This window comes from Panthera uncia, chromosome A2 (genome assembly GCF_023721935.1).
Source record: "Panthera uncia isolate 11264 chromosome A2, Puncia_PCG_1.0, whole genome shotgun sequence".
Lineage (NCBI taxonomy): Eukaryota > Metazoa > Chordata > Mammalia > Carnivora > Felidae > Panthera > Panthera uncia.
Window position 1 is genome coordinate 14,390,342 of NC_064816.1, and position 25,625 is coordinate 14,415,966.

Consider the following 25,625-nt stretch of genomic DNA (forward strand, 5'->3'; position numbering starts at 1 on the left):
CCCCAGCAAGCCTCGCAGAGAGTCGTTCTCCACAGCCCCGAGTTCGAGGACGCTGTGTGTGCCCTGACCGTGATGGCTGCCCCGATGGCCCCTCACATCACCTCGGAGCTCTGGGCAGGTAGGTGGGCATGTCCTCGTCTGACCCGTTACTGCCAACCAGGATGTGCTCCAGCCTCTTCTTGAACACGACCCGGGGTTCAGATGTCCTCAGGCGTGGGGTCTGACATTTGGCATCCGTACCTGGGACCCCTCTGTCTTGTAGTGGGAGTGGTGGGACTTCTGCGTGGTCACCCCCGCCAAAGGGGAGGACACTTCTCCGCTTCGGCACTCTGTGCCCAGACGAATGGGAATATTGGCGTCACCGCGGAACTCAGTGTCCCGCTCTCCCTATATCATGACCCCATGTTATCTTTTTAAGGTGGAAACTCGGGTTTAGTCCCACTTTATGGATGGAGAGCAGGGCACCTGGAATTATGGTTGCGGATCTAAACCTTAGTCGCTTAGACGGGGATTCAGGCTCTCCAGCAGCCCATTATTGCTGAACTGGGCACCGAGGCGTGTCCCCCTGCCCGAGGCTCAGGTGAATCAGCTGCAGAAGCCTCTGCCCCTCCCGCCCCCCTTGGAGGTCCTAGTTCTGGAGCCTTGGGGAGTGACTGGAGGGCCTGTTTTTAACCACCTGCTCGGTGATTCTGATGTGCGGGCAAGCGGGGGGACTGTGGCCCTCTGCTGTTAAGACCTGGCCCTCACATGAAAACCTAAGGCAGGACCTCATGCATTTTTCCTCTCGTAAGGCAGCCCCATGAGAACGTTTTTCAGGGCCCATTGGTCATTCTCAAAGGCTATCGCTAGAAATACTTACGTCCTCTCCTTTTAAGAAATAATTTAGGGGCGCCTGGGTGGCTCAGTCGGTTAAGCGGCCGACTTCGGCTCAGGTCATGATCTCGTGGTCTGTGAGTTTGAGCCCCGCATCGGGCTCTGTGCTGACAGCTCAGAGCCTGGAGCCTGTTTCAGATTCTGTGTCTCCCTCTCTCTGACCCTCCCCCGTTCATGCTTTGTCTCTCTCTGTCTCAAAAAAAAAAGTTAAAAAAGAAATAATTTAAACATTCTTCACACTAAGCTGCCTTCGGTAGTTAATTCTTTCTGTTCCTTGTACTCATCTCTATTTTTTGTTAATTTTGATACGGGATTACCTCTTCAGGTGGTATATGAGGTTCATCGTGGGTTCCCATGTTTCGATTTTTGGACACTTAGACCACTTATAATTATACAATATCGTTTTAAAAGTTGAACAGCTATGTTTGTGTCCACATGCAAAATCATTTCCTTAAACACATATCTAGACATAATGCTTGCTCAGAAGGGACATAAAATACCCCTTGAGAGAGCGCAAGCGGGAGGGGGGCAGGGGATCGGAAGCGGGCCCTGTGCTGACAGCCGCGAGCCTGACGTGGGGCTCGAACCCACAAACCATGAGATCGTGACCTGAGCCGGAGCCGGATGCTCAACCGACTGAGCCACCGGGGCGCCCCAAAATACTAAGGCTTTTGAGACGCATTTTCAGATCAGCTTCCAAAAATTCTCTGGAGCGCTGGCGAAGCTGCTCGGACGAGAGCATCCGTCACGATTCCCGGTGTTTTGCAAGGACTTTGCAGTGCCTCTGTGGTAAACTCATCCCGCATGCTGGAACAGCCCCGCCTGGGCCCACTCCGTCCCCTGGAAATCCTGAGTGACACCCTCGCTGAGCCTTGGCTGCCGCGAGGGTGAGCGTCGGGGCCGCACGCCTTCCGTGGCCAGTGTGGGTGGTTAAGTCTTAGAGGGGCTCGGGCCCCAGGGCCTCGGCCTCAGTGTCAGAGGCCTAGTGTGGCCTGCGGGGACAGACTCAAGACGGAGTGTGCGGCACAGCTCGGCCACACTCTACACGGGCTTCCTCCGATGAGGTTTTCCCTGGTTAGCAAAAAATTCACTTCCGAGTATTTCTAGTTTGAAAACGAGACACATCTGTCAACATTTTGATTTTTTTTTTTTTTTTTTTTTAACCCATAAACGTTTTTCATGACTGCATTAATTGTCCACAGGCATGACTTTGGTAACTGTTCCAGTCACGTGTGTAACACTCGTTCCCATCATCCACTGTGGACAATTCTGTGCGTAAATCTGTGTTCCCGCTTCACAGGATGTCCTTGAAGCGGGAAGGTTAGGAATGTTTTTAAGACTCTTGATGTATGTCGCCAGATTATTTTCCTGAAAAGTTATCCCCGTTTCCACTCCACGCCTGTTTTTCAAGCATATGTTCTGTTTCACTGATTTAATTATTGGATTTTTCCATACGGTTTTAACATCTGGTGGGCTAGCCTCCCTTCATTTCTTTTTCATAATTTTTTTAGCTCCTCTCACCTGTTTTTTCTTCTCAATAGAACTCTGGTATAATTTTTTTAATGTTTATTCATTTTTGAGAAAGAGAGAGACAGAGCACTAGTGGGGTAGGGACAGAGAGGGAACGAGACACAAAATCCAAAGCAGGCTCCCGGCTCCGAGCTGCCAGCACAGAGCCCGACGCGGGGCTCGAACCCACAAACCGTGAGATCGTGACCTGAGCTGAAGTGGGACGCTTAACTGACTGAGCCACCCAGGTGCCCCTGATTTTATTATTAAAATGCTTGGATCTTGATTGAAATTTGGCTAAACCTAGAATTAATTTGGGAAGGTCTCACATTTTTACCCCTTCCAGACTTCCATCTGATCTGTCCCTACCCTCCCTCATTTTCTTTAAATTTTATTTTTAAGTAATCTCTCCACCCAACATGGGGCTCAAACTCACAACCCTAAGATCAAGAGTCCCACACTCTACCGACTGAGCCAGCCAGGCACCCCTGCCCTTGTCTGGCCCTTTATTCTAGACTTCCTTTGTGCTGAGTCAAGTTTTGTAGTTTTTTTCATGTAACTCCTGTGCATTTTTTTTTTTTAAATGTTCATTTTTGAGAGAGCAGGAGAGGGGCAGAGAGAGGGCGGGGGGCGGGGCAGGGGGGAAGACAGAGGATCTGAAGTGAGCTATGCGGTGACAGCAGAGAGCCTGATGTAGGGGATGTGGGGCTTGAACTCACCAACCGTGAGATCATCACCTGAGCTGAAGTCAGATGTTTAACCAACTGAGCCACCCAGGTGCCCAGTCCCATGCATTTCTTAAGATTATTCTCAAGTGGGTTTTTTGTTGTCGTTGTTCTTGTATTTTGTCCACACTCTTGTGACTGCAATATTTTTTCTTCTACAATTTTTGACTGGTAATGGCTGGCGTATAATTTTTAAAATTTATTTGCATACTTATTCTCTGACCCAGATTCCCTTCCAATTTCTCATACGTTGTGTAAGGGCTAAAATCCTCTTAGATTTTTTAGGATGCTGTGATCAGCAAATAAGGATAAGTATTGTCTTCCTTTCTAATGGTTAGAAAGGTCTCCGTGTGTGTGTACGTACTGCTTAGAAAACCCTACAGGTCGTTCAAGAATGCTGGTGCCAGACAGCCCTGTCTCACTTCCAGAAGGAAAGGGAACTAATGCGGGGCGCCTGGGTGGCTCAATCAGCTAAACATCCGACTTCGACTCAGGTCATGATCTCACAGTCTGTGAGTTCGAGCCCCACTTCGGGTTCTGTGCCGACAGCTCAGAGCCTGGAGCCTGCTTGTGATGCTGTGTCTCCCTCTCCCTCTCTGCCCCTAACCCACTCGCATTCTGTCTCTGTCTCTCAAAAATAAATAAACATTAAAAAAAAAATTTTTTTTTAAGCAAGGAAACTCACGCTTCCCTGTTGGGCTTGATGTTGGCTGTGGGTTGAGGATAGATATTCCCTATAATGTTAAGGAAACAGCTTTCCGTCCTTGTTTTCCAGAACTGATATTAGGAGCGGGAGCTGTATTTTACTTAACATCCATTCTTCCAGTGTTAAGGTGTTTGTATCATTTGCTTTTAACTTCCCCCTCTGCCCCATTGATATCACTTAGGTCCAGTTAATCGATTGCCTAATATTAAGCTCTCCTGGGATGGATTTCTCTTGACCGTGGTGTTGTGGACTTAACATACCGTTAAATTCTATCTGCTAGAGTTTTATTTAGAAATTGGCCGTTATTCTCCTGAGGAAGACCAGCCTTTCTCAGTAGGCGTGGTCAGGTTTAGAATTGAGGGTTTCACCGACTTCACCCGATGAATTGTGTTGGTTTCCTTCTGTGTTTTGCCTTGTCTTAGAACATACTATAAAGGATGAGTCGTTTGCCCATTCTTTGCGGAATAGACAGAGTGCCCCAAAGGGAGTTTGGTACAGGCCCTGCTATGCTGTTGCCGTATTATGCAGCCTTTTCTTATCTCCTGGGGAAGGAAACCTGGCTCTTTCATTTAGCATTGGCGACCGCATTACGTTTTTTAAATGGCGTGCTGTTCACTCTTTCCTAGTCTTCCTTTGCTCTAAAGCAAACCAATCTAACTTGCAATAAACTCCCTCTTATCCTGGAATATACATGTCTCTTTCTTTTACCTTCTTTGTCCCGCATTCTCTGTTTTCCTCCCTCGTTTCGTTTCTCCCACAAAAGAGTAAAGTCAGTGGGATTTGCCGAAACCCCCTCCTTGGGTGCCCCTTCAGTTGCATTGCCCGGGGGAGGGGGCAGACCGGATCTACTCTCCCCAGGGCCCCCTCCCTACCAGGCGGGTCTTAGGATACGAGTATGCACTGTGGGCGTGGCCCTGCCAGTCTGTCCCTTCAGCTTTGCGACAGGATCCTCAACAGACATATGCTAAAGTATTGGGATAGAAACGCCTGTTCTAGACCTTGCTCCGTGATTCTCCCTACACAGCACACGTGGCTTTTGTGAGCTGTGTTACAAGTACGTATAGCTTGAATCTTAGTTTTGCTACAGTGTTTCATTCAGTCGGTTTATAGAGCATGTATTATGTGCCACGCTCCGTTCTGGGGCATCTGTGGGAGAGCTGGCGAGGGCCTTCTAGTTAAGGTCTTCCCTCAAGCTTTACAAATTCATGGCAACTAATTGTGTTTTTGTTTTTAATGTTAATTTATTTCAAGAGAGAGAGCGTGTGTGTGCACACAAGAGCAGGAGAAAGAGAGAGAGAGAGACTCCCAATGGGCCCCGTGCTGTCAGCACAGAGCTCCGCGCGGGGCTCAAACCCACGAACCGTGAGATCGTGACCGGAGCCGAAATCAAGAGTCAGACTCAACCGACTAAGCCACCCAGGTGCCCCCTAATTTTGTTTTTTTTAATTCAAAGAAGTAATGGGAAGCCGTTGTCTCCGGGCTCTCCCCCTGTGTGTGTGTGGCCCCCTCTGAATGAGCAGCTGGGGCCATAACGTAGTCAAGTGAGGAGTCCCCGCACCTGGTGTGGCAGTCTGGTCATTGACTCACAGGCGCGGGTCAGGTGCCCTCAGGAGAGAATGGAGATGTGACCCCTCCCCGGCCCTCCCAGAACTAAAGAGGGCCAGCGTCTCCAGGTGTGGGAAGTCCTTTGCAGACAGAAGCCCTGTGTCGCGAGGAGCTTCATTATTGTCATCTCACACCGCCGGTCATTCTTGAGCCAAGGCTTTGCACGGTTTTCACACGCACGTGTCTGTTCTAGAAAACTCAGCTTCCACATTGGCTTCAGGTTTCATTCCCGCATCTTTGGAAGGTAACTCAGAATGGCTATAAAAGGGAACGCGGCGAGGGGCAGGATGGTCAGAAATGGCCATTTCCCAGAGTTCCCTAGAGAAGCAGATTTTCACAGGACAGGTTCTCTCCCAGAGAGCAGCAGAATTGAGACCGGTCCCCTAGGGGAGGTCCGGAGCCCTGTGGGCTAAATGGCCGCCAACGCTGTGGATAAAAAGGAAACATTTCAGAGGAGCTTGAATAGTCCCCTACCAGTCCCTTCAAGAGCCAGTGAAGACCTTCAGTAGGAAACAGAACCAATGTCTTGGCAGTGGGAGAAAGCTGTAACAGGATGAGGAAATCTTTTTTCCTTCCTGAAGTTTTGGATCTAAGAAGCTCAAGATACCACGTCTGAATTTACACAGTTCTCTTTTGTGTACCATAATAGGGTATTGTCCTAATCCAGACAAGGGGTGGTGGCTGCTCGCTTAGGGAAATTTTGTGTATTTGGAGTCACTGATACTGTTTCCAGACAAAGGACACAAGGTTTCCTTTGGTGGTGGACAGTAAAAAGGCAGAAAGTCACCCACCAGGGAGCTTCTTGGTGGTACTCTGGTTGGAGATCTAATTTCATCATCCTGAAAAATGACTTTTCTAACCGGCAACAGCGTGGATGGATCCCAAGGGGATTATGCTGGGTGAAAAAAGTCAATCTCAAAAGGTTATATACTGAGTCCATTTATACATAACGTTCTCAAAATAACTAATTTATATAGAGAGAAAACACAGTAGTGGTTGCCAGGGGGTTAGGGACTGGCTGGGGGGGGTGGGGGTGGCCATGAAAAGGAGAACACAAGGGGGCACCTGGGTGGCTCAGTCGGTTGAGGTCAGGTCGTGATCTCACGGTTCATGAGTTCAAGCCCCACATGGGCTCTTTGCTGACAGTGCAGAGCCTGCTTGGGATTCTCTCTCTCTCTCTCTCTCTCTCTCTCTCTCTTTCTCTCTCAGCCCCTCCTCCACTCATGCTCTCTCTCAAAATAAATCAATAAGCTTCAAATAAAAAAGAATTTAATCTGACACTAGAACTCCATGCATGTAATCCGTGAAATGTGTATCTGTTTCTATGCAGATGTTGGCATTCTGTATCGACACTCACGGGCGGGCATACCCGTTCTTTTCTTACCAGCCACATTGTGTCCCACCCTACGAAGGCTCTGTAAGTCATTTGGGTGGTTTTTCTTTTGCTATTATTTTGTGCTGCTTTGGGGTTAGTGTCTTGTCCAAACTACGAGTTACTTAAAATGCGGCGGTAAGCTCTCTGTTTCTGTTCTTCTGGCCATTTTTATGGTTGCACAGGGAGGTTTCTGTCTGGACTCCTGCCTCAGGCTTTTACCTTGTGGAAGCTTCAGGTCTTTCATCAGCACCTTAATTGTGAGGTCACAGCAAGGTGACCCTGTGTCCCCCCCCCCCCCCCCGCTTAGGCGTTCCGAAGTAACTCGCAACCCTCAAAGCCGCAGGCTGCCTCCACGGATCCATTTTTCCTCGTAAAAGTGGCTGTAAAATAGTGTAGTGTAGCATTTTGCCACACGTATGTGTTATGTTCCTCAATTTCAACAAAATTACAAACGTACACATCGTGTGTGTGTGTGTGTGTGTGTGTGTGTGTGTGTGTTTGTGTCCGTTGTAAAGGAGAGTAAGTTCTCACTGATGGTCTGAGGGCATTTTACATATGAATACGCATGTGCGTGTCAGTGTCGTTATTTCAAAAGAAAGTCAGCAGGACCCCTTCTGTGGGCAAAAGCCAAAATCTAGCGGCGTCACATCCTGTCCATTTCCTTGGAATCACCAGGGCTGGATGAGGCTCGGTGGGGATCAGAGGCCATGGAGTCCCCAAGCCCACCCTTACGTGTGTGTGAGAGCGCGGGGCCGGGGTGGCAGCCGGCCTGGTGACGGCCAGCAAGAGAGGCCGCCGGCCACAGACACCGTGACCGCCCCAGCACTCGCTCCCGGCTGCCACGGCGGCGTGGCGACCTTGCCAGTGCTCCGAGCACGAGAGGAGGCTCGGTTCCGCTGTTTCGGTCACTTGCCTGGAAGGTCGGTGACAACAGCTCTCCCAGAGGAGGGGTCGGAAGGGGGTGGGCCGTAGGCAACAGCCAGCCTCCGCTTGGTAGCCTTGTGCTCCACGGCCTTGACACTTCCCAAAGTGTTCAGACTTTGTCCAGGTGCTAACCCAGAGGCCAGCTCTCGACCCGGGCTGTGTCATGTAAAGAAACCATTGTTTTTGCTATGCAAATGTTGGGTATTTTTACCTCCCTAAAGAGTAGAGAGGCAAAAACAGGGCCTAGAACCCGCCGGGAGTTTCTGTTCCTCCCCGCTGAGCAGGATGGCCCCACCCCTGTCTATAGGGAAACCCTGGCAGGGACCCAGGCTGCTATAAATAAGCATCCTGATCGCTCCAGGAAGGCCGGGCTTCCTCATTTTTTTTTTATTGTGGAATTTGTAACAGCTTCTGCCCAGAACATTTGTGTCCGAGGCCCTTTCATCTCCCAGGCATCCTGTACAATTACCATGCAGAGGGTCTGGAATCCGTCCCGCTGCAGCTGGGTCACAGGACAAGGCAGACTGGGCCAGCCTGCTAAAATAAAGACGTGATTATCTCCCTCCTGTGACCTCTGTCTTGTATTTAGATAGGAGTCATAATAGCACCCCTTCTGAGGAACAAGCAGGAAGCTCCTTTCGGCTTCGGCCAGAACGCACATCTGTCAGGAATGGAGTAGGTCCATCGGCAAGTGCTGGAACCCCGGGGCACAGGGGCCAGCTGGGCCCCAGGAATACATCTTTGATGCCGCTCGATTCTCAGACTCTGGCAGGCGTTCACTTCCCTAAAACCCACTGGCAGCACGGGGTTACAGCAAGAGTGCCAGAGAGTAAAACATACAGTAAGCAACACATAAGTGCTCGATACCAGCACAAGAATCACGACAGAGGTGCCCGGAGTAGAGTGGGTCAGCGCCGCTCCAGAGTGAGCCGTGGACCCGGGGCCGGTCTGGGAACCGGCTGTGACAACCCACGAGGAGATAAGCAGCTTGAGCTTCCAAGGTGGATCACCTCTGCCTCTACGCACACATCGGGGGGTAGGCCGACCAGCTTCTTTCAGGAGCACGACCCTCTCGAGGAAGCCGCACGTTGGTCCACGCTCTGGCCGAGCTCTACCGAATGGCGGACGGCCACTTTGAGAGCTACTTGTAAGAGCTTTGGAGAATCCAGAAACCATCCCGACTACAGGGTATTGTAAAAGAAAAATCACAAACCGATAGAGAAGGGGAGGTTGACTCTACCAACCAGGGTTGGAAACTTGACCGTGTAATGTTCTTTCACGTTACCCACAAAAGAAGGCACAGCTGATTCAACGGGGAACACAGAGAAACCCTAGAAAGAAACCAGAAGAGGGGCACCTGGGTGGTTCAGCCAGTTAAGCGTCTGACTCTTGGTTTCGGCTCACAATTGCGCGAGTTCGAGCCCCGCGTCCGGCCCTGTGCTGGCAGTGCTGTGACTGCTTGGGATCCTCTCTCTCTCTCTCTGCCCCTCCCCCACTTGTGCTGTCTGTGTCTCTCTCAAATAAGTAATAAATTTTAAAAGGTAAAAAAATCAAAAGACAAAAAAAATTAGAAAAAAACAGAAGAAAAATCTTGAACTGATCTCACAGTGTGGGAAACCTTGATTTCAAAATACCCTTTCAAATTACTGAAGTATTCAATGTTTTTGGTAGAGAATCTGTTAACACATTAAAAGAAAGAGGGCCCCTGGGGAGCTCAGTCGGTTAAGCATCAGGTCATGATCCCGTGAGGTTCCTTAGTTCGAGCCCCGCATCGGGCTCTGTGCTGACATTTCGGAGCCTGGAGCCTGCTTCAGTTTCTGTGTCTCCCCTTCTCTCTCTGCCCCTCCCCCACTCACGCTCTGTCTCTGTCTCTCAAAAAATAAACAAATGTTAAGAAAAAATTTTTCAAGAAAGAAAGATCACCTGTGCTCCCACCTCCCAGATACAGTCACTGCTGGTATTGTGTTCTATTCCCTGTGACCTTTTGTCCGTTCGTATAAACATTTACTAAAACTCGAGTCGTGTTATGTGTGCTATTGTATATCATCCTTTCCCATGAAATTAATCACCATTTTATTTATTTATTCTTTAAACGTTTATTTACTTTTGAGAGCGAGAGAGAAGGAGCGCACACATGTGCAGGGGAGGGGCAGAGACAGAGGGAGGGCAGAAGATCTTAAGGGGGCTCTGAGCCGTCAGCACAGAGCCCGACGCGGGCCTCAAACTCACAAGCCGTGAGACCATGACCTGAGCTGAAGTCGGACGCTTAACGGACTGAGCCACCCAGGCTCTCTAATTAGTTATGATTTTATTTTTTTTATTTAAAAAAAAAAAAATTTTTTTTAACGTTTATTTATTTTTGAGACAGAGAGAGACAGAGCATGAACGGGGGAGGGTCAGAAAGAGGGAGACACAGAATCCGAAACAGGCCCCAGGCTCCGAGCTGTCAGCACAGAGCCTGATGCGGGGCTCGAACTCATGACCGCGAGATCATGACCTGAGCCTAAGTCGGCCGCTTAACCGACTGAGCCACCCAGGCGCCCCTCTAATTAATTATGATTTTAAAGTAGTGAAACAAAAGGAATACAGAACTCCATATACAGCATGATCCTGATGGTAGTGGGTTGTTTTGGTGGGGTTGGTTTATATATATCCTAGCCATTAAATACATTACTATCTTCCCAAAAAAGAAGCTTAAAAAATGCTGTCCAGATGAACATGATTTTCTTCTTTATAGTCTGACCTTTTCTGCCAGGAACGGGCATTACTTTTGCCATTGGGGAAAATAAAATGTCGTCGGTCCCAACACAGCGTTCCTGGCACACTGGTGTTGGTGGGATTCATTCCCTCTGTGTCAGAGCTGGCTTCAGACCATTCGCTGAGACATGGGCTCCTCCCTCAAATGCATCTTCTGGGCTCAAGGCTAATGACGATGAGGAGGTGTGCAAGGGCCACCCCCGGAAAAGCCAATCATGGCGTGAGGAATGCCGCCACGTTCACTGCCATCCGCCCCCCATCCAGGGCCCGCCTCCAGGAGGACGAGGAGGTGGTCAGGGTGCGGCCGCACTGGTAGTGCCCAGGGATCTGCTTTCTGACGCGTGTCTTTCCTGCACGTTTGGGGGCCTCTCTTGTGCTCATGAGATCGGCAGCGACTTTGCAGGCCAAGCCTTTCCTGCTCAGAAGCCCCCGGCTGAAGTCCCCGGGCAGCCCTGCAGGTGTGGAGCCCGCCTGTGCCTGCTTTGGGGCCGCAGCACGACGTGCTCTGGGACGCAGACTTGTGGGCTTTGATTCCTCACCGCCTCCTCGGGTTCCACCCACCCGAGCCAAGGCCAGCTCTTTCCAGTTCAGCCCTTGGCAGGAGCCCCTCTCAAGAAGAGGTCGAGTGTGAAGGCTGAGATCCCTCTGAGAAGGTCGAGAAGGAACGCTGTTCTCAGCATGTGGGCTCCAGTGATGATGAGTAAAAGGACCCGGCGGGAGGGCCTCGAGGACCACAAGTAATCACAGGCAGGAAAGGAAGCGAGCACAGCTCGTTATTTTGGGATCTGCTCTCGGGAGCACAAAGACATTCCTTCATCAACAGAACCGCAGAGACCAAGACAGATCAGCGGCCTTGTTGTTCCCAAAATGCACACTTTAGAACCACGTGTCCACCCATCTTTACAGCTCTGGACGCTGTTGAAAATAGTTGGGGGGGGCTACCCATAAACCCAGGCCAGAGTAAGTGGGGGGGGCACCTGGCAGGCTGTGAAAAAGCCGTAGTGCGGCCTCAGGCAGCTCCACGCTGGGCTGTGCTGGGGCGAAAGCGACTCCCCCTGCCCCCCCCCGTGAGCCCTGCGTGTTCAGTGACCCTCTGTGCCTTGGCATTGCAGGCCTGCAACAGGTGCCCGGGAAGCTGTGTGCCCACTATGCCTGGGACGCCGGCGTGCTGCTTCAGGCGTGGCCGACCGTGGACCCGCAGTTCCTTCAGCAGCCCGACGTCGTGGAGATGGCCGTCCTGGTGAGTCTCTCCCGCAGCCCCAGACTCTGGGAGTCTCCTGGCCCCGCGCGAGACCCACAGCCACTGCCTGGGCCTTTCCAGCCTACCCCGCCCTCAGCCTGACCGTCCCACCCGTCTTTGCTTTGCACACTTCAGTTTTGAGGTCACTGCATACCAAAAGCTTGTGAGCATAAAATACTCAGGGCCCTCCAGGGATTAGAAAGTGGAAAATAGAACCCTGTCCCGCGTTACAGGTTCTGATCGTCTTGTTCTCCAGCCGTGTTCCAGTCTCCTCTTCCGTCTGTTTCGTTCAGCTGCTCCTGGTTAATTTAGGGAGGAGGGTGAGAGTGAGGAGGTGGGCAGAACAGGAGCACCTCACTGAAAAATCTCTTCCAGAAAGGCTACATCAAATTTCTTTTGCGGGGGGGACGCCTTGGTAACTCAGTCAGTGGAGCTTCCAACTCGTGATCTCAGGGTCGCGGGTTTGAGCCCTGCGTTGGGCTCCGTGCTGGGCATAGAGCCTACTTTAAAAAAAAAAAAAAAAGAATTTTTTTTTGGGAAATTGCATCATTGTAGGTACATAAAAGACATTTTTTATTTCAACCTTTTATAGAGCAGGTAACTCTAACAGTTTATCCTTTATATGATTGTTACATATGTAAGCTGATGTGGCTGAACTGGGGGACCTCTTAGCACACACGTCTCTGAACCACGTATGGGGCCAGGTCATTCGCATCCAAAATCGAAGTAAACTCTTCTCACTCAGTGAAGTAGGCGTTTCCATTCTCAGTGTTTTCAGTGGAGGAATCAGAGAAGTTGGTCGCCTTGCCCGGGTTTATTGATTCATCAGTAGTTCTCACGTTACCATCAGGCACAGTGCTAGGCTCTGGGGATACAAATCAAACAGGACACACAGGGTCCCTAATACCTACAGAGCTGTAAGCCGAGTGGGAGAGACGGGAAAGAGAAAAAGGAAAGAAAAATATTACTGCACATTGTGAAAAAGGCCATGAAGACATCAACCGGGGGCTGAGGGAGAGCACAGCCTCCCAGGGGCCCGGTCTGCCAGGCAGGTGCAAACCCTGCCCTTCTGTGTCTGTGCAAACCCTGGGCCCAGCAGGGGGGGTGGACGTGTGGAGAAACGGCTTCATGCGGGAGGCTCAGCCCCTCGGAAGCCACTCTTTCCATGCCATCTCCCCTGGCGCTTGGTTCCACGCTGACCCCGCTTTGCCTCCCCCACGGAGAGGAGGACATGGGTTTGGCCTGGAGGGCTTCTTCCAAAACTCTCAAAGTCAAAAACAGCTCTGTGGTGCAGAGAAGCCGTTTCTTCTTTACCTTAAGTGATGTCTGTAAGAAAGATCTCAGGGTGCCTGGGTGGCTTAGTCGGTTAGGCGTCCGACTTCGGCTCAGGTCACAATCTCGCGGTCCGTGAGCTCGAGCCCCGCGTCGGGCTCTGTGCTGACAGCTCGGAGCCTGGAGCCTGCTTCGGATTCTGTATCTCCCCCTCTCTCTGCCCCTCCCCCACTTATGCTCTCTCTTTCTCTCTCGAAAACAAATAAACATTAAAAGAAATTTTTTTTTAAATAAGAAAGATCTCGTGGGCCCCTGAGAACACGTCCTCCGCACATTGAGAAATGCCAGCTTGGGGAACTGGAGGTTTAGCCTATGCAGTATCATTCCACTTTGATCACTGCAGAAAAGAAATTTCGTTTTGGTAATTGCAGAAAGGATTTCAGATTGTCGTTGAAATGAAAACTCAGAGTTTAAAATGTTTACAAATGGGACTCCCTGCGGGTCTACCCAACTTGAGCACCTCGGGCTCGGGGCACCGGGCCGTGTGACAGACCTCCTGTGGAGGCCTGCGTTCTGTGTTCGTGTGATCTCGACTGGCGCCCCGGCCGGAAATGGGAGCTGAGCACCATGCAGTGTAATTCAGCGTGATTCGGTCCGGCTCGAGTTCTCGGTGCCCACGGCATGCAGGGCCGTGCCCAACACTAGGGATACTGAGCCCAGGGGCACCGCCTTCTCTCCATGCAGCGTGGCGCCCACGAGGGATGGTCTAGGGGGCACACAAACGCCACACACACACACACACACACACACACACACACACACAGGGAGTTTCTGGAGACTCAAGGTTAACACGTGGAGCTTGGGAGCGAGACTCTCCTGCCCGTAAGTCTCCGTCTTACAAGATACTTCCATAAGCCTCGGTTTCCTCAACGGCGAAATGGGGGCCACACAGTGGCTGCTCTGTCTAGTTGTTGAAAGAATTAGATCGGATGACGCCAGGAGACGCTTAGCTTGCTTCTGGACACACTAGTGACAAAACTCACTAACAAGCAGTGAGCACCGACTGCGGGCCGGGCACTGCCCGAAGAACTTTCGAGATCCTGACTCATTTACCCCCACACAGCTGCCCTGGAGCGGGCCCTGTTTTACCCATGTCACATAAATGACTAAATGACAGGCTCCTGCCGGTCCTGCTTGCTAGGTGCTCGTGTCGGGATCACCGCTTCGCACAGTCAGGGCATTGAGGGAAGGGGACGTGGGACCTTGGCCGTAAAGAGGAGCAGCATTTCCCTAGTGCAGAAGAGGATGCCTGCTCGGCAGAAGCAAAGAGGGGAGCGCCCTCAGGGACATTGGGACGGTGAGCCACGGAGGGGGGCTAGAGCACAGGCTCAAGCAGGGCATCAGGGCTGGGGGCTAGCAGGGGGCTGACCAGGGGGAGAGAGGATCCACGAGGTCATCCCGTCTCCACTTGTGGGGTGGGGCCTCGGGCAGGTGGCTTCACCTCTTGTGCCTCGGCTTTCCCATCCGTACAATGGGCACGCAGTGGTCCTGCATGTGCCTTACGAGGCTGCAGGAGGATAAGCAGGTTTGCTCGGGTGGATTGCGTAGCCCAGCGCCTGGCACAGAGCGAGAGCTCGGTCGGCGGGAGCTTTCCTTGTTTTTCGCTGTTGCGGGGCTGCCTCCGTGTCGGTGAGCGGCCGTGGGTGGGGCGAGGGCAGTGCTCATGGTTTCCAACTTTTCAGCTGGAAAAGTCCAAGAGAACAATGCCGAGGCCCCGGACCGAGGCTGTGGGTGATGGGGGGGGCGGGGGGCAGTGGCAAAGATGGAGGGGCAGAAGCTTGTGAAGCCACCAGAGACCAAAAGATTCTTATAAAGTCAAAGAGAGCTTCTTCCCCTTTGGGCCCCTGAAGGCCAAGTCCGGGAGCATCTGTTGTCCATTTAACTGGTGCCTCATGCCAGGAGGTGGAGCATGATAGAGACCCACCCGCCGCGAAGGGACTGCCCGGGGTGAGGCGACTCAGGGGAGTCCCAGGGCTCCAGAAGCCATGAGAGGGTGCCTGGGGCCGTGTGGGAAGGCCTGCTGGGTTCCCTGGCCACATCCTGAGGTCACGGGACCCCCTTCCCCAGCCCAGCTGGGGACAAGAACGATTCAGCTCCCCGGACAGGCCTCACCAGAGGGGCCAGCCCCCAGGTCCCCAGGGAATCCCTGGGTCTGGAAGTAGGGTCATTGTGCCGAGCACATCCCCCACCGGCCCCTTCCATCGTGGCCGGGAGTAAGGAGGCGTAAGGCTTAGTGAGCTGGTCCCTTCGGACAGGTGATCTTCCTCAACAGTCCGGAAGATTCCATCCTTAAAGAAGAGAAAACTGAAGGTCCCACGGCTTGTGAGTCCAGGCCTGAGAGTCAAGCCTGAGTCTGTCTGCGCAAAAGCACGCGCTCTCTCGCTTGCCCCGGGCCCCTGTTCCCTGGGTAAGATCCGGAAGCGGAAGCTGGAGCTGTGTGACTCATTACCAAGTTCTGAGAAGGCCGTGTCCGGGGCCCCCAGGACTTCACGGGGGGGCACGGCTTTGGTGTGACAGGGTGGGAGGTCTCGGTCAAAGCAAGCACAGGGCGGTGGAAGAAGGTAGCTCCCGATGGCTTAGAAACGAGAAGGCGGGCGGTGGGGGGCACAGTCCTTTGAGCAGCAGCCCTAGCTCTGCCGTTTTCGGACACCAAAACCCTGCGTCCAGGAGACTCACGCTTTTTCATTTTACTTTTATTTTTTAAGTTTGTTTTGAGAGACAGAGAGCGAGCGGGGGAGGGGGGGGGAGAGAGAGAGAGAGAGAGAGAGAGAGAGAGAGAGAGAGAGAATTCCAAGCAGGTGCCACACTGTCGGCACAGAGCCCGACATAGAGCTCCAGCTCTTCGAAACACGAGAACACCGAAGCTGAAATCCAGAGGCGGACGCTTAACCCGGCTGAGCCACCCCCAACCCCGAGGCTCACACTTTTTAGTTGTTCTTTTTTAATGTTTATTTATTTTTGAGTTGGTGAGAGACAGAGCATGAGTGGGGGAGGGGCAGAGAGAGAGGGAGACACGGAATCCGAAGCAGGTTCCAGGCTCTGCCGAGCTGTCAGCACAGAGCCCGAGGGGGGGGGGGGGGGGCTCGATCCCACGGACCGCGAGATCATGACCTGAGCCGAAGTCGGACGCTCAACTGACTGAGCCACCCAGGCGCCCCTAGACTCACACTTTTTTAAAAGAGCCACATTTTTTAAATTAATTATTTGTTTATTTATTTATTTATTTATTTTTAAGTTTATTTATTTTGAGAGAGACAGAGACACTGCGAGTGGCGGGGGAAGGGTGGCGAGAGAATCCCAGGCAGGCTCCGTGCTGCGTGCAGGGCCCAATGCTGGCCTCGAACTCACAAACCTCGAGATTATGACCTGAGCCGAAGCCAAGAGTTGGACGCTCAACCGACTGAGCCACTGGATGGAACCAATCCCAGGCACCCCCCCACAAAAGAACCATATTTTAGAACATTTCAGGACGTACTATTTTACCATATTTGGCTCCCGCGCAGTGATATAGAGTGATGCAACCAAGAAAAATGCCACCAAGTTCTACATAAATCTGAAAAAAATGAGGCGGGTGATTAGGGACACCTAATAGGCTTTGGTCGAAACTTCAGAGACTGTTCCTGGTAACTTTTCATAATACAGTGACTGCATTTTCCCGGTAAAAAAAACAGGAGCATCAGTGAAAGAAGCGTTGAGTGTTCTTACGGGAGCAGTGGGCTTGGGGATTTGAAGCATGGCTGTTGAGAAGCCACCAGGGCCGTGAGAGCACTTTCCCCCGTGCCCACGTCAGTTCATACTTGCTGTGAAGTTTGTCCGTATTGAAAAATCCTCAGTGAATACCCACCGACGTCTGCAACTGTACCGGCCCCTTCTCGGCAAGGAGAGTTAAAGTGATGTGGGCCCAGGTTCCCGGTCGCCGTGCCCGGGAGCCCCCTTTTCACAGGAGCCAGGCCCGTGACAGGGAGGTCGCCTGCCTTCCGCCGGAGCCGGCCCACCCGCGGCCTGGGTAAAATCCTGGGTGACGCAGCCCTTCCCCTCCCCCGGGAAGCAGCTGAGGGTGTGTGACCTCACTTCCTGCGCAGCTGGGACGGGGCCACGCTCGGGAAAGCACAGGTGCACTGGCCGCAGGTGCCAGGGGCCCCCAGCCTCTCCCTGCCCGTCTGGGTGTGTTGGGAGGCTGGGCACGGACGCCACCCCTCCGCGGGGAAGGCGCCTGCCACTCTCAGGACTTTTCCTCATCGCTCGTCTCGGCTTCTCTCCTCAGATCAACAACAAAGCCTGCGGCACAATCCCCGTGCCCCAGCGAGTCTCGCGGGACCAGGACAAAGTCCACGAACTCGTCCTCCAAAGCGAGCTGGGTGTCAGGCTCTTGCAGGGGCGAAGCATCAAGAAAGCGTTCCTCTCCCCCAGAACGGCCCTCATCAACTTCCTGGTGCAGGACTGACGGCAGGGAGGAGGAAGGGGTAGGGGTAGGGGGGCGCTGGCCCAGGGTGGGGAAACGACGGATGTCTTGAACGCTCACCCTCGTCCTCTGACGGACGGGTACGGGTGGCGAGCCTCTGTGGCGAGGCCTGGTGCAGGGGTGGGGATGGGTGTGGGCAGAGCAGAAGGACTCTCGAAGGCGGAGGGGTGGGGCAGCCCCTGAAGGTGGAGGAAGCCATCTGACCCCGCGCGAAGCCACCAGAGGTACGGCCGGGTGTCTGCAGGAAGGCGAGAAGAGAAGTGAGAACGCACGTGTGCCTCTCGAGCAGCCTGGGAGCTTCTGACCCCCAGAAACTGCACGGCCTTCGACACACCCCGGGAACGGGAGGGCGAACTGAGGACCCACGCACGGCATTTGGGTCGTGTCCAAATGCCCAGATTGTGGCGTGGACGCTGCGGTCTTCAGAAGCCGCTAGGAGCCAGAAGGCAAGCGGGGCGGGTCCCTCTACAGGTGTCCCCGCCTCCTGGGGCGAAGCACCACTTCCTACCCTCTCTCGGGGTGTGACATTTGCTGCGCAGTGAGGCGGGACCACGCCGGGTGGGACCTCAGATGGAAGCAATCGCGGCCCCGCGCGGTGTCTGCTCACGTGGGCCCCAGATGCCGCCACCGCCGTCGACGTGGCCCCCGGAGCCCATCGTGAGAAGCGCGAGCTCGCCGCGGAGGAGTGGCCCAGAGCCACCGGGTGTTGCCTTCTTGTTCAGGCCGCCACCGTCTGGCAGCCGGGGAGGCGGCTGGGGACGGACCCCTCTCGCCGGTGTCATTAGGATAACCGGGTCCTATGTGATGTCAGCAGTTGGGTGCTCTGAGCAGAAGTGGCCGAAGCCACTGATTAACATTTAATGGGGAGGTGGAGCAGAATCTCGCCGTTTTGTGATCCTGAAAATCTGTATTTGTTTTCTGATGCCATTTTTCTGAGGTAACCTCAGATGAGGTAGCCTGCAGTTGAACAGCTGACAGATGACTTTTTTTTTTTCAACGTAATAAAATGTTTGTCAGTGTGCGACTTTGGGACATATGTGTGGTCTTGGAATAGCCACCGCATTCCAGTTCTAGGAGTTAATCAGGAACAGACTGAGGTGTTCTATCATCGTCGGAAGCCTTGGCCGTATGCCTGACTCCACGTGGAAAGTTCTAAAGTGAGGTACGTACAGGACTTACAGACATGGCTGGCAACACTGATTCAGAGATACGAGTAACAAACAGCCGTTAAAGTTACTGGCTCTTGGATGTGGCTCACCTGAACACCGTTTCTGGTCCCCGTTAAATCAGAAATTCTGATTTAAGTGGTCTAAGGTGCACTTGGGCATCAGGGAATTTTAGAAGCTGCACGGGTGATTCCTTTTTTATGTGTTTTTTCAGTGTTTATTTATTTTTGAGACCGAGAGAGAGAGCAGGGGAGGGACAGAAAGAGAGGGAGACACAGAATCAGGCTCCAGGCTCTGAGATGTCAGCAGAGAGCCCGACGCGGGGCTCGAACTCACGAACCACGAGATCATGCCCTGAACCGAAGTCGGAGGCTTAACCGACTGAGCCACCCAGGTGCTCCTGCACGGGTGATTCTAATGGACAGCAAAGCCTGAGAACCACTGGATTAAGTCGGTGGGTTTGAACCGTAATATTTAACTAGTTCCTCCTCTCCCTATCTTCAGCTTCGCTGGGGTGAGTTTGGTGTAGGACCAAAACATCTGGAGGAGGACAGCTGGGAAAGAAGGGGAAGCAGGGGCCAGAACTCTCCAGCAGGTACTTAAGATGTTCCCGGAGCTGACTTGGGTAGACACAGCCCCATTCCACAGACTAGCCCCTGTGGATTAAATATAAGCAAGTGGATGAAGATATTTATTTGATCCAGGGAGGGAGGAGTGAGTGGTTTTGGTTGCTTGTCCTGTTTGGCCCCAAAGTGAGCTGAGTGGCCTCGAACAACAAGATACGGGTAGTGGGGGAAGGTCCTTTACCTGCACATAATCTGGCCAGAGCAGTGGGCCATTAAAGCCTCAGGGCTGCTGCACTAACCACTGTGGCTTTGGAGAACTTTTTCTCCAAGAGGATAAATCTTTTGAAAACAAGAGCTCCCTCGGTACTCCTTGAGATGGTTGGTATAGAGGAAGAAAGGAACGAAAGGCTAATCCCTGGGGGTAGGGAGGAGGGGTGGGGAAGCCTCTCAGGGCTCTCTTAACTGCCTCGATGCAGGGACAGGTAGTGGCTGACTGTCCGAGAGCACGGTGTGGGGTCCACGGGGCTGGAGGCAGAAGTTGTTGCCAAGCCAGTGGGAGAGTCAGGCTCACGGGGCGATGGCAGGGTTTTATCTGTCAGGGGGCGGAGTGAAGAGAGTTTGTCCACAAGGAAAGCGGTGCCGGGAAGCCCCACGGCAGGTGCCACTACGGTAGGCACCTAGGTTTGCCAAGGAAAACGAAATTGATCTCGGAGACCCTAAAGCAACAGATGAGCCGAGAAACGACTTAGACATGCTTCGTCCCAACCTAAGTGACCCCCCCCACCCCGGGAGCTGGTTAAGGAAAATTGGGTGCAGCCGGAGACAAAGCATGGTTTATAAAAGGACGTAAGGCCAAGGATGTTTCTAAAAAACATGTACGATGAAATTTTTCTCACGAATAAATCAGTATACTTACGCGGTGTGATCCTGACTGTGATGTTTTTAAATTCCCACCCTTACAAAGACCGAAGGAAATTTGCCCGCAAATCACTGGTTGAAGAGTCCTACACGTAATTTTTTTTCCTTCTGTTTCCTTTTTTTTTTTTTTTTTCATTTTCTAACTTGTATTGGCTGTGGGGTTTTTCATTAATGGGGGGGGGGGGATATCAAAATGGACAATTTTTGAAGATCCGGATGAGCTAAAGGCCTACCCCCCACCCCTTGATTTTTCTTTCTTTTTTTCCTCCTCTCACAGTATCTAGTTGCCACTGGGGAGCACCCCAGTTAGGAAGACATTGGCCCTTTGTCGTGTGATGTGGAATCCAAGCAAAAAGCAGCCCCCGTAAGGTTGCTGTTTGTAGTCAGTCACTCCGCGTGGGCAGGTGTGGGAAGCTCCTTCTCGTCTCACAGACTGAGGACAAAAGAACAGAAGGTAACATTCCCTTCACGGAACTCTCCTGTTCTTGGCGGATGAACTGCTATGGCAGCCGAGGGCGTGGGCTCTGGAGTCAGCCAGACGAAGGTTCTGGAACTGTGTGTCCCAGCGACCAGGTCACCTGCCACCTCAGTGATCTAGGCAAGCCATGGGAATGTCTCTGAGCCTTTGTGTCTTCAACTATAAAACAGGAGTAAAAATAATGCCTTGGGGTATGAGGACAAAGGGAGATTGTGTAAAGCACGCGGCACATAATAAGCTCTCAATAAATGAGAGCGGCTTGTTATGAGTAATCTTGCCCGACTAAGAATAGGCTCATGGTCTAGAATGGGATTATCTTTGGTCAGAAAAAAAGGGAACATTTAGAAAAAATAGGCATGCCAGGCCTGTTGAGGAAAAAGGTTGAAGCAGTAAACTCGAAGGAATTTTAATCCTGTTGGCAGAATCAGCCTTTTATATGGTATTTTCACCTCGTGTCCTGAAACCTTAGTATTACCTGCTTCCCTGATCCCATGCATGCTGGTTAGTTTCTTGGGGCTCCATCTGGGTGACAGTGATACCTCTCTGGGGCTGGACACCCTCTTTTCCTTAAGTGGTAGCTCAGGCCACAGTCTGACGAGGGTCCGGGAAGCTCCCGACCTTCTTCGGGCCCCACTGTGGCCATCCGCTTCTGTCCCAAGGCACACGGGATTGTGACATGGCAAGGAATAGAGCAAGGGACAAAAAGCCAAGAGCTGGAGACCGTACACGTGAGCCTTGCTTCAGCCCTTAGATGAAGTCTGATTTGGGTGGCCTGCCTGTGGTGCCCAGAGTGGCAGGTTACGAGCGGCCTCTGCAACTTTTCCTCGATAGTAGTTATTGGAAGGGGAGCCTGTGACTTGCTAGGGGGGACCTCTTGACTCAGTGGAGCAGCCGTCTTTCTTACCGAGTCGGCTTCCTTGGCTTGGGGTTTACTGATCGGTGGCCTGAGGCTGCCGGGAGCAATGGCCCAGTGGTGTCAGATGAAGGAGGTCTGGGGCCACGTGGAGAAGCCCACCAGAGACCCTGGCAGGCCTTCCGTGGCCTAGGGGGCCTCTTGGCAGGCCAGTGCTCAGACAAGATGGCCTCCAGACCAAAAGCTGGGCGTCAGAAGTTTTCATTTACAGGCGGTTTGGCTCCTGAACTGAGTCGCAGAGGAGTTATGAGGCCACCAGGGCCCACAGACAGGCCACAGCGCGCAGCTGGCCTCCAACACTCCTGCTGGGCCAGCGTTGGCCACCACGGACCAAGGCCGAATCAGGGCATGGCTCGCGCACCGGCGGTCCCCCTCAGCCTATCTCCTCCTGGGAGGGAAGGGAAGGGGCAGCCATGGCTACAGGGCTGTGCCCCAAACACCATTCCGGGGGCTTTGCAGGTGCTCTGGAATTCGGAATTCCCACCTGGGAGCCACAGTGTGGACATAATAACCCACATCCTATAAATAAGAAGCCTAGAAAGGCTCAGTGAACTACCTAAGTCGTACCCACTAGGGACTGTTAGAGCCGGAGTCAGCCCCACATCTGCCTTTCTGTTCCCAGCTCATGCTCTCTCTACAGACCAACCTGCCTGCCTGGGAGGCAAGAAGGGGGATGTCTTGGGAGGAGGTACAGCTCGTTCTTGCTCTTTCTATCCGGAGAATTCTGCACCGGAGCTCTTGCTCCCGCAGACTTGTCCTTCCTTGCAGAAGGGGCTGGGCTTTTGTGCCTGAATCTGTCTGTCACTGGCTGCGGGTCACTTCTGGGGGCTGTGTGTTGGCAGGGGGGTGCTAAATAACTTCCTGGGCATTTGGGGGGGGGGGGGCTCCCGTCAGCTCAGGGAAATCTCTGGAGAAGGGCACAGCTGAGCAGCCCGCCAGCCTGGAAGAGGACTCATCAGGGTGGAGCACCCAAGGGGACCACCACGAGGAGAGGGGGCAACCGTCCAGGCCTGAGAAGCAGCGAGTCTGTGGGTGAGGACAGGCTCTAGACAGCAGCCGGCCTCACACAAGAGGAGTGGAATGTGGGCTGAAGTCTGAACAAGCCCAGCGGCCTCTGACCCGCCTCGTGCCAGTGTGCCAAGCGGCTCGGGGCAGTGCTGCCGGCCTCAAGGCTGTGGAGAAGACCAACTGGAAGGCATTATCATCCCCCTTCCGCTGATGACAAAACTGTGGCTCCAACAGGCTGGGACTTGTTCGAGGCCGTGACCGTGAGCAGTGAAGACTCTGATCTGTGCCCATTCCGCTCAGAGCGCCCGCCCCTCCCTCGTAGGACTAGCCTGACGCTTCTGGCAGCCAGTTCAGCGCAGGACGTAAATCGTCCCCATGGACGAGCCCCACCGCACCCTAGAAGGTCAAGGGACGGCGCAGGGTAGACAAAATGGGAAGGGTTTGCTCTCCCCTTTCTCCCTGCGAGACAAAGGAGCGGAAAGAAGGAGCAGAAAACATCTGTTTCGTGGGCTGGGTCCCTGTCCGACCCTCCGAGGGTGGGCGGCCAAAGGCTCTCATCCAAGCCAGTGAGTCTGGAGATTGGAATCTGGGATGACCGGCAGTGAGCAAGTGGGGAGCCCCCCGAGGGTGGGCGGGTGGGCAGTGCTGGTGCTGGCGGGAAGGGGAAAGGCCAGTCCTGGGGGGCAGAGGCCCCAGATCCAAGGGTGGGGCCAAAGTCGTCCGGAAGGATCGACCCGGTCTCCCCCGTCTCTGGACCGGCCCGCAGGAGGGAGGGGCGCAGGGATGGTGAGGCCCTGGGCGGGAGGTGGTGGCCGGGCCTGCTGAAGTCACCCAGCTGGCCTGCGACCCAACACTGATGACTCACCTCCCCCAGCCTCAAGCCCTGAACTTGAATTTCAGTTCTTGTTCGGCCTCCGGAAGAGCGTCGCCTGTGCCAGACGCCCAGTGCGTGGGACCCACGGCCTGTGATCCCTCGATTTCAGCACCAATAATGTTTACCTTGTACTGGGAACTAATCACGTGCCAGGCGCTGTTCTAAGTGCTTCACCACAGAAGGGGCCTTGCTCGTTCTACGCAGAGCACACGGCAGAGCTGTGGTTCTGACCCTCTTCCACCAAATCGCTTCCCAACGGCCCACGCACTTCCTGGATTTTCCAAGACGGTCCGGGTTTCTGTTTTCTCTCCAGTTGTCCCCCAAGCACCCTAGAACCTACCAAACCCGCACGTCCTGATCTGTGTCTAGGAAGGTCAGTTTGCTTCAGGTGCACACCTGGGTGAGGTCTGGGCTCTCTCTCTGAGCCTGGGACTGACCAGTCCCAGGGGGCCATCACCTCTGGGAGACAGACAGAGCCTCCTTGGGGCGCCATCACTGGGACCTAGAAGTCAGGGAGCCAGCTTGGCTCAACACCACATACTGCTGGGAAAATCTCACGGACGGAGATGAGGAGACTTGGCCTGGGCAGCCCTCATGGCAGCCGAGGACAGTGCCTTCCCCTGGTCATCCTTTCCACGCACGACAGAAGAACCTCATCTGGGAGTACTGGGCTTGGCCGGCCTGGCCCCATGCAGAGGAGAACTCACCCACCTCACCCCTGCAGCTGCACCCTCACGAGCTGCCTGCAGAACCCAGAGAGAACGGCGTCCTGGGGAGGGATTCCCCTTCCTCGGACCGGAAGCCGAGGGGAAGTCTGGGGAGGGTATAATGGACACTGTGCGGACATCTTCGTGAATATGGTAAATCTCTCAGTTCCCTTCTTGGAGAATGTACTAGACCACTTAGCTACCAGTTACTTCATTATTACCTGCAACACCTTCATGGTGCACAAGTACCTTGACCGGCCGTTAGTATCTCGATTGTCTTGCCATTCATCTTTAGCAATGAAACATTTTAGTTGTCAGCTAACTGATAATGTAACTGTGACACCTAAACCCCCGTGGTCTCCCAGCAAACCTCCTTATTCCTCATCCCCATAAATCTAATCCTCCGGAGAAGGAGCAGGGGAGGAAGTTCTGTTCCATTCTGTTCCGTTCCGTTCCAGCTTGACAGAGAGACCTAGGTCGATGCGGGCTCCGTCCTGTTCAACTCCTGGCTTTCAAGGTTGCTCTGGACCTTGACATCCAGCCTGCAGATGAGGAGAGAGAGGTTTGGCGTTTCACAGGAAGGGTTTTTGTTGTGGTTTACATTTATTTATTTATTTTGAGAGAGAGAGAGAGAGAGACAGAGTGGGGTGGGGGGGAGGGGCAGAGGGAGAGGCATAGAGAGAATCCCAAGCAGGCTCTGCACGGTCAGCACAGAGCCCGACTCGGGGCTCGAAGTCACGAACCGGGAGATCAGGACCCAAATCAAGAGTCAGGTGAGCCAAAGTCAGGTGCTTAACCGACTGAGCCACCCAGGCGCGCCCCTCCCAAGGCGATTTTTACGTGCTAGGTCTGGAAGGGGCATACTTCTCTTCTGGCCTCTCTCTCCTGGCCAGAATGCAGTCACCTGGCCTCAGAGGATCTTGGGAGCATGGTCCCAGCTGCAGCCCCCTCCTGGCCATAACTCTGCACGAGGGAAGGGGAACCTGTGTGTGGAGGCAGCCAGCTGCCCCTGCCACTGTCTTCACGTCCAAACTCTCGGTCATCAGTGTGCATCTTCGAGATCTTCCCCGTCTGCTACCCCGTGCACTCACAGGCATCTCCTGAGTGACCACTGTTTACCTTCTAAATCCGTGAGAGCTGCTAGCCGTGGCGGCTCCAGAACTGCTTGTAGTCACAGACCTGCTCCTCCCCTGCCCAGCCGATGCCCGCTCTGCCCTCTGTCGGGGCCTCACTCCACGGAAATGCATGAAATTGCAACCTGCCCGTGCCATCTCGTAAACGACTGTAAAGGTTGGTTGATTGGTCCCCAAGTCTCCCCTGTGAGTGTTTGGAGGATGTGGGACATTTTTGATTTTTGTTTTTTTAATGTTTATTTATATTTGAGAGAGAGAGAGGGAGACACAGAATCCCAAGCAGGCTCCAGGCTCTGAGCTGTCAGCGCAGAGCCCGACGCGGGGCTCGAACTCATGGACCGCGAGATCATGACC

At 53.3% G+C, this 25,625-nt stretch overlaps 1 protein-coding gene and 1 long non-coding RNA gene across 2 annotated transcripts in view; one reads left to right on the plus strand and one right to left on the minus strand.

Annotated features, from left to right (window-relative positions):
* LARS2 (leucyl-tRNA synthetase 2, mitochondrial) overlaps window positions 1-20,248 on the plus strand; it is a 168,846-nt gene extending 148,598 nt beyond the window's left edge. The window contains exons 19-21 of the mRNA XM_049642506.1: window positions 7-118; window positions 11,587-11,714; window positions 17,311-20,248. Of these exons, the coding sequence (XP_049498463.1) occupies window positions 7-118; window positions 11,587-11,714; window positions 17,311-17,490 (420 nt within the window). The 3' untranslated portion in view covers window positions 17,491-20,248. The remainder of the gene's footprint in view (window positions 1-6; window positions 119-11,586; window positions 11,715-17,310) is intronic.
* Window positions 16,210-17,303, minus strand: LOC125930652 (uncharacterized). Its single transcript, XR_007460197.1, has 3 exons — window positions 16,891-17,303; window positions 16,522-16,599; window positions 16,210-16,412 (listed from the first exon to the last, which is right to left on the minus strand). It is a non-coding gene; the product is annotated as an uncharacterized LOC125930652 (long non-coding RNA).
* Window positions 20,249-25,625: the final 5,377 nt, after the last annotated feature.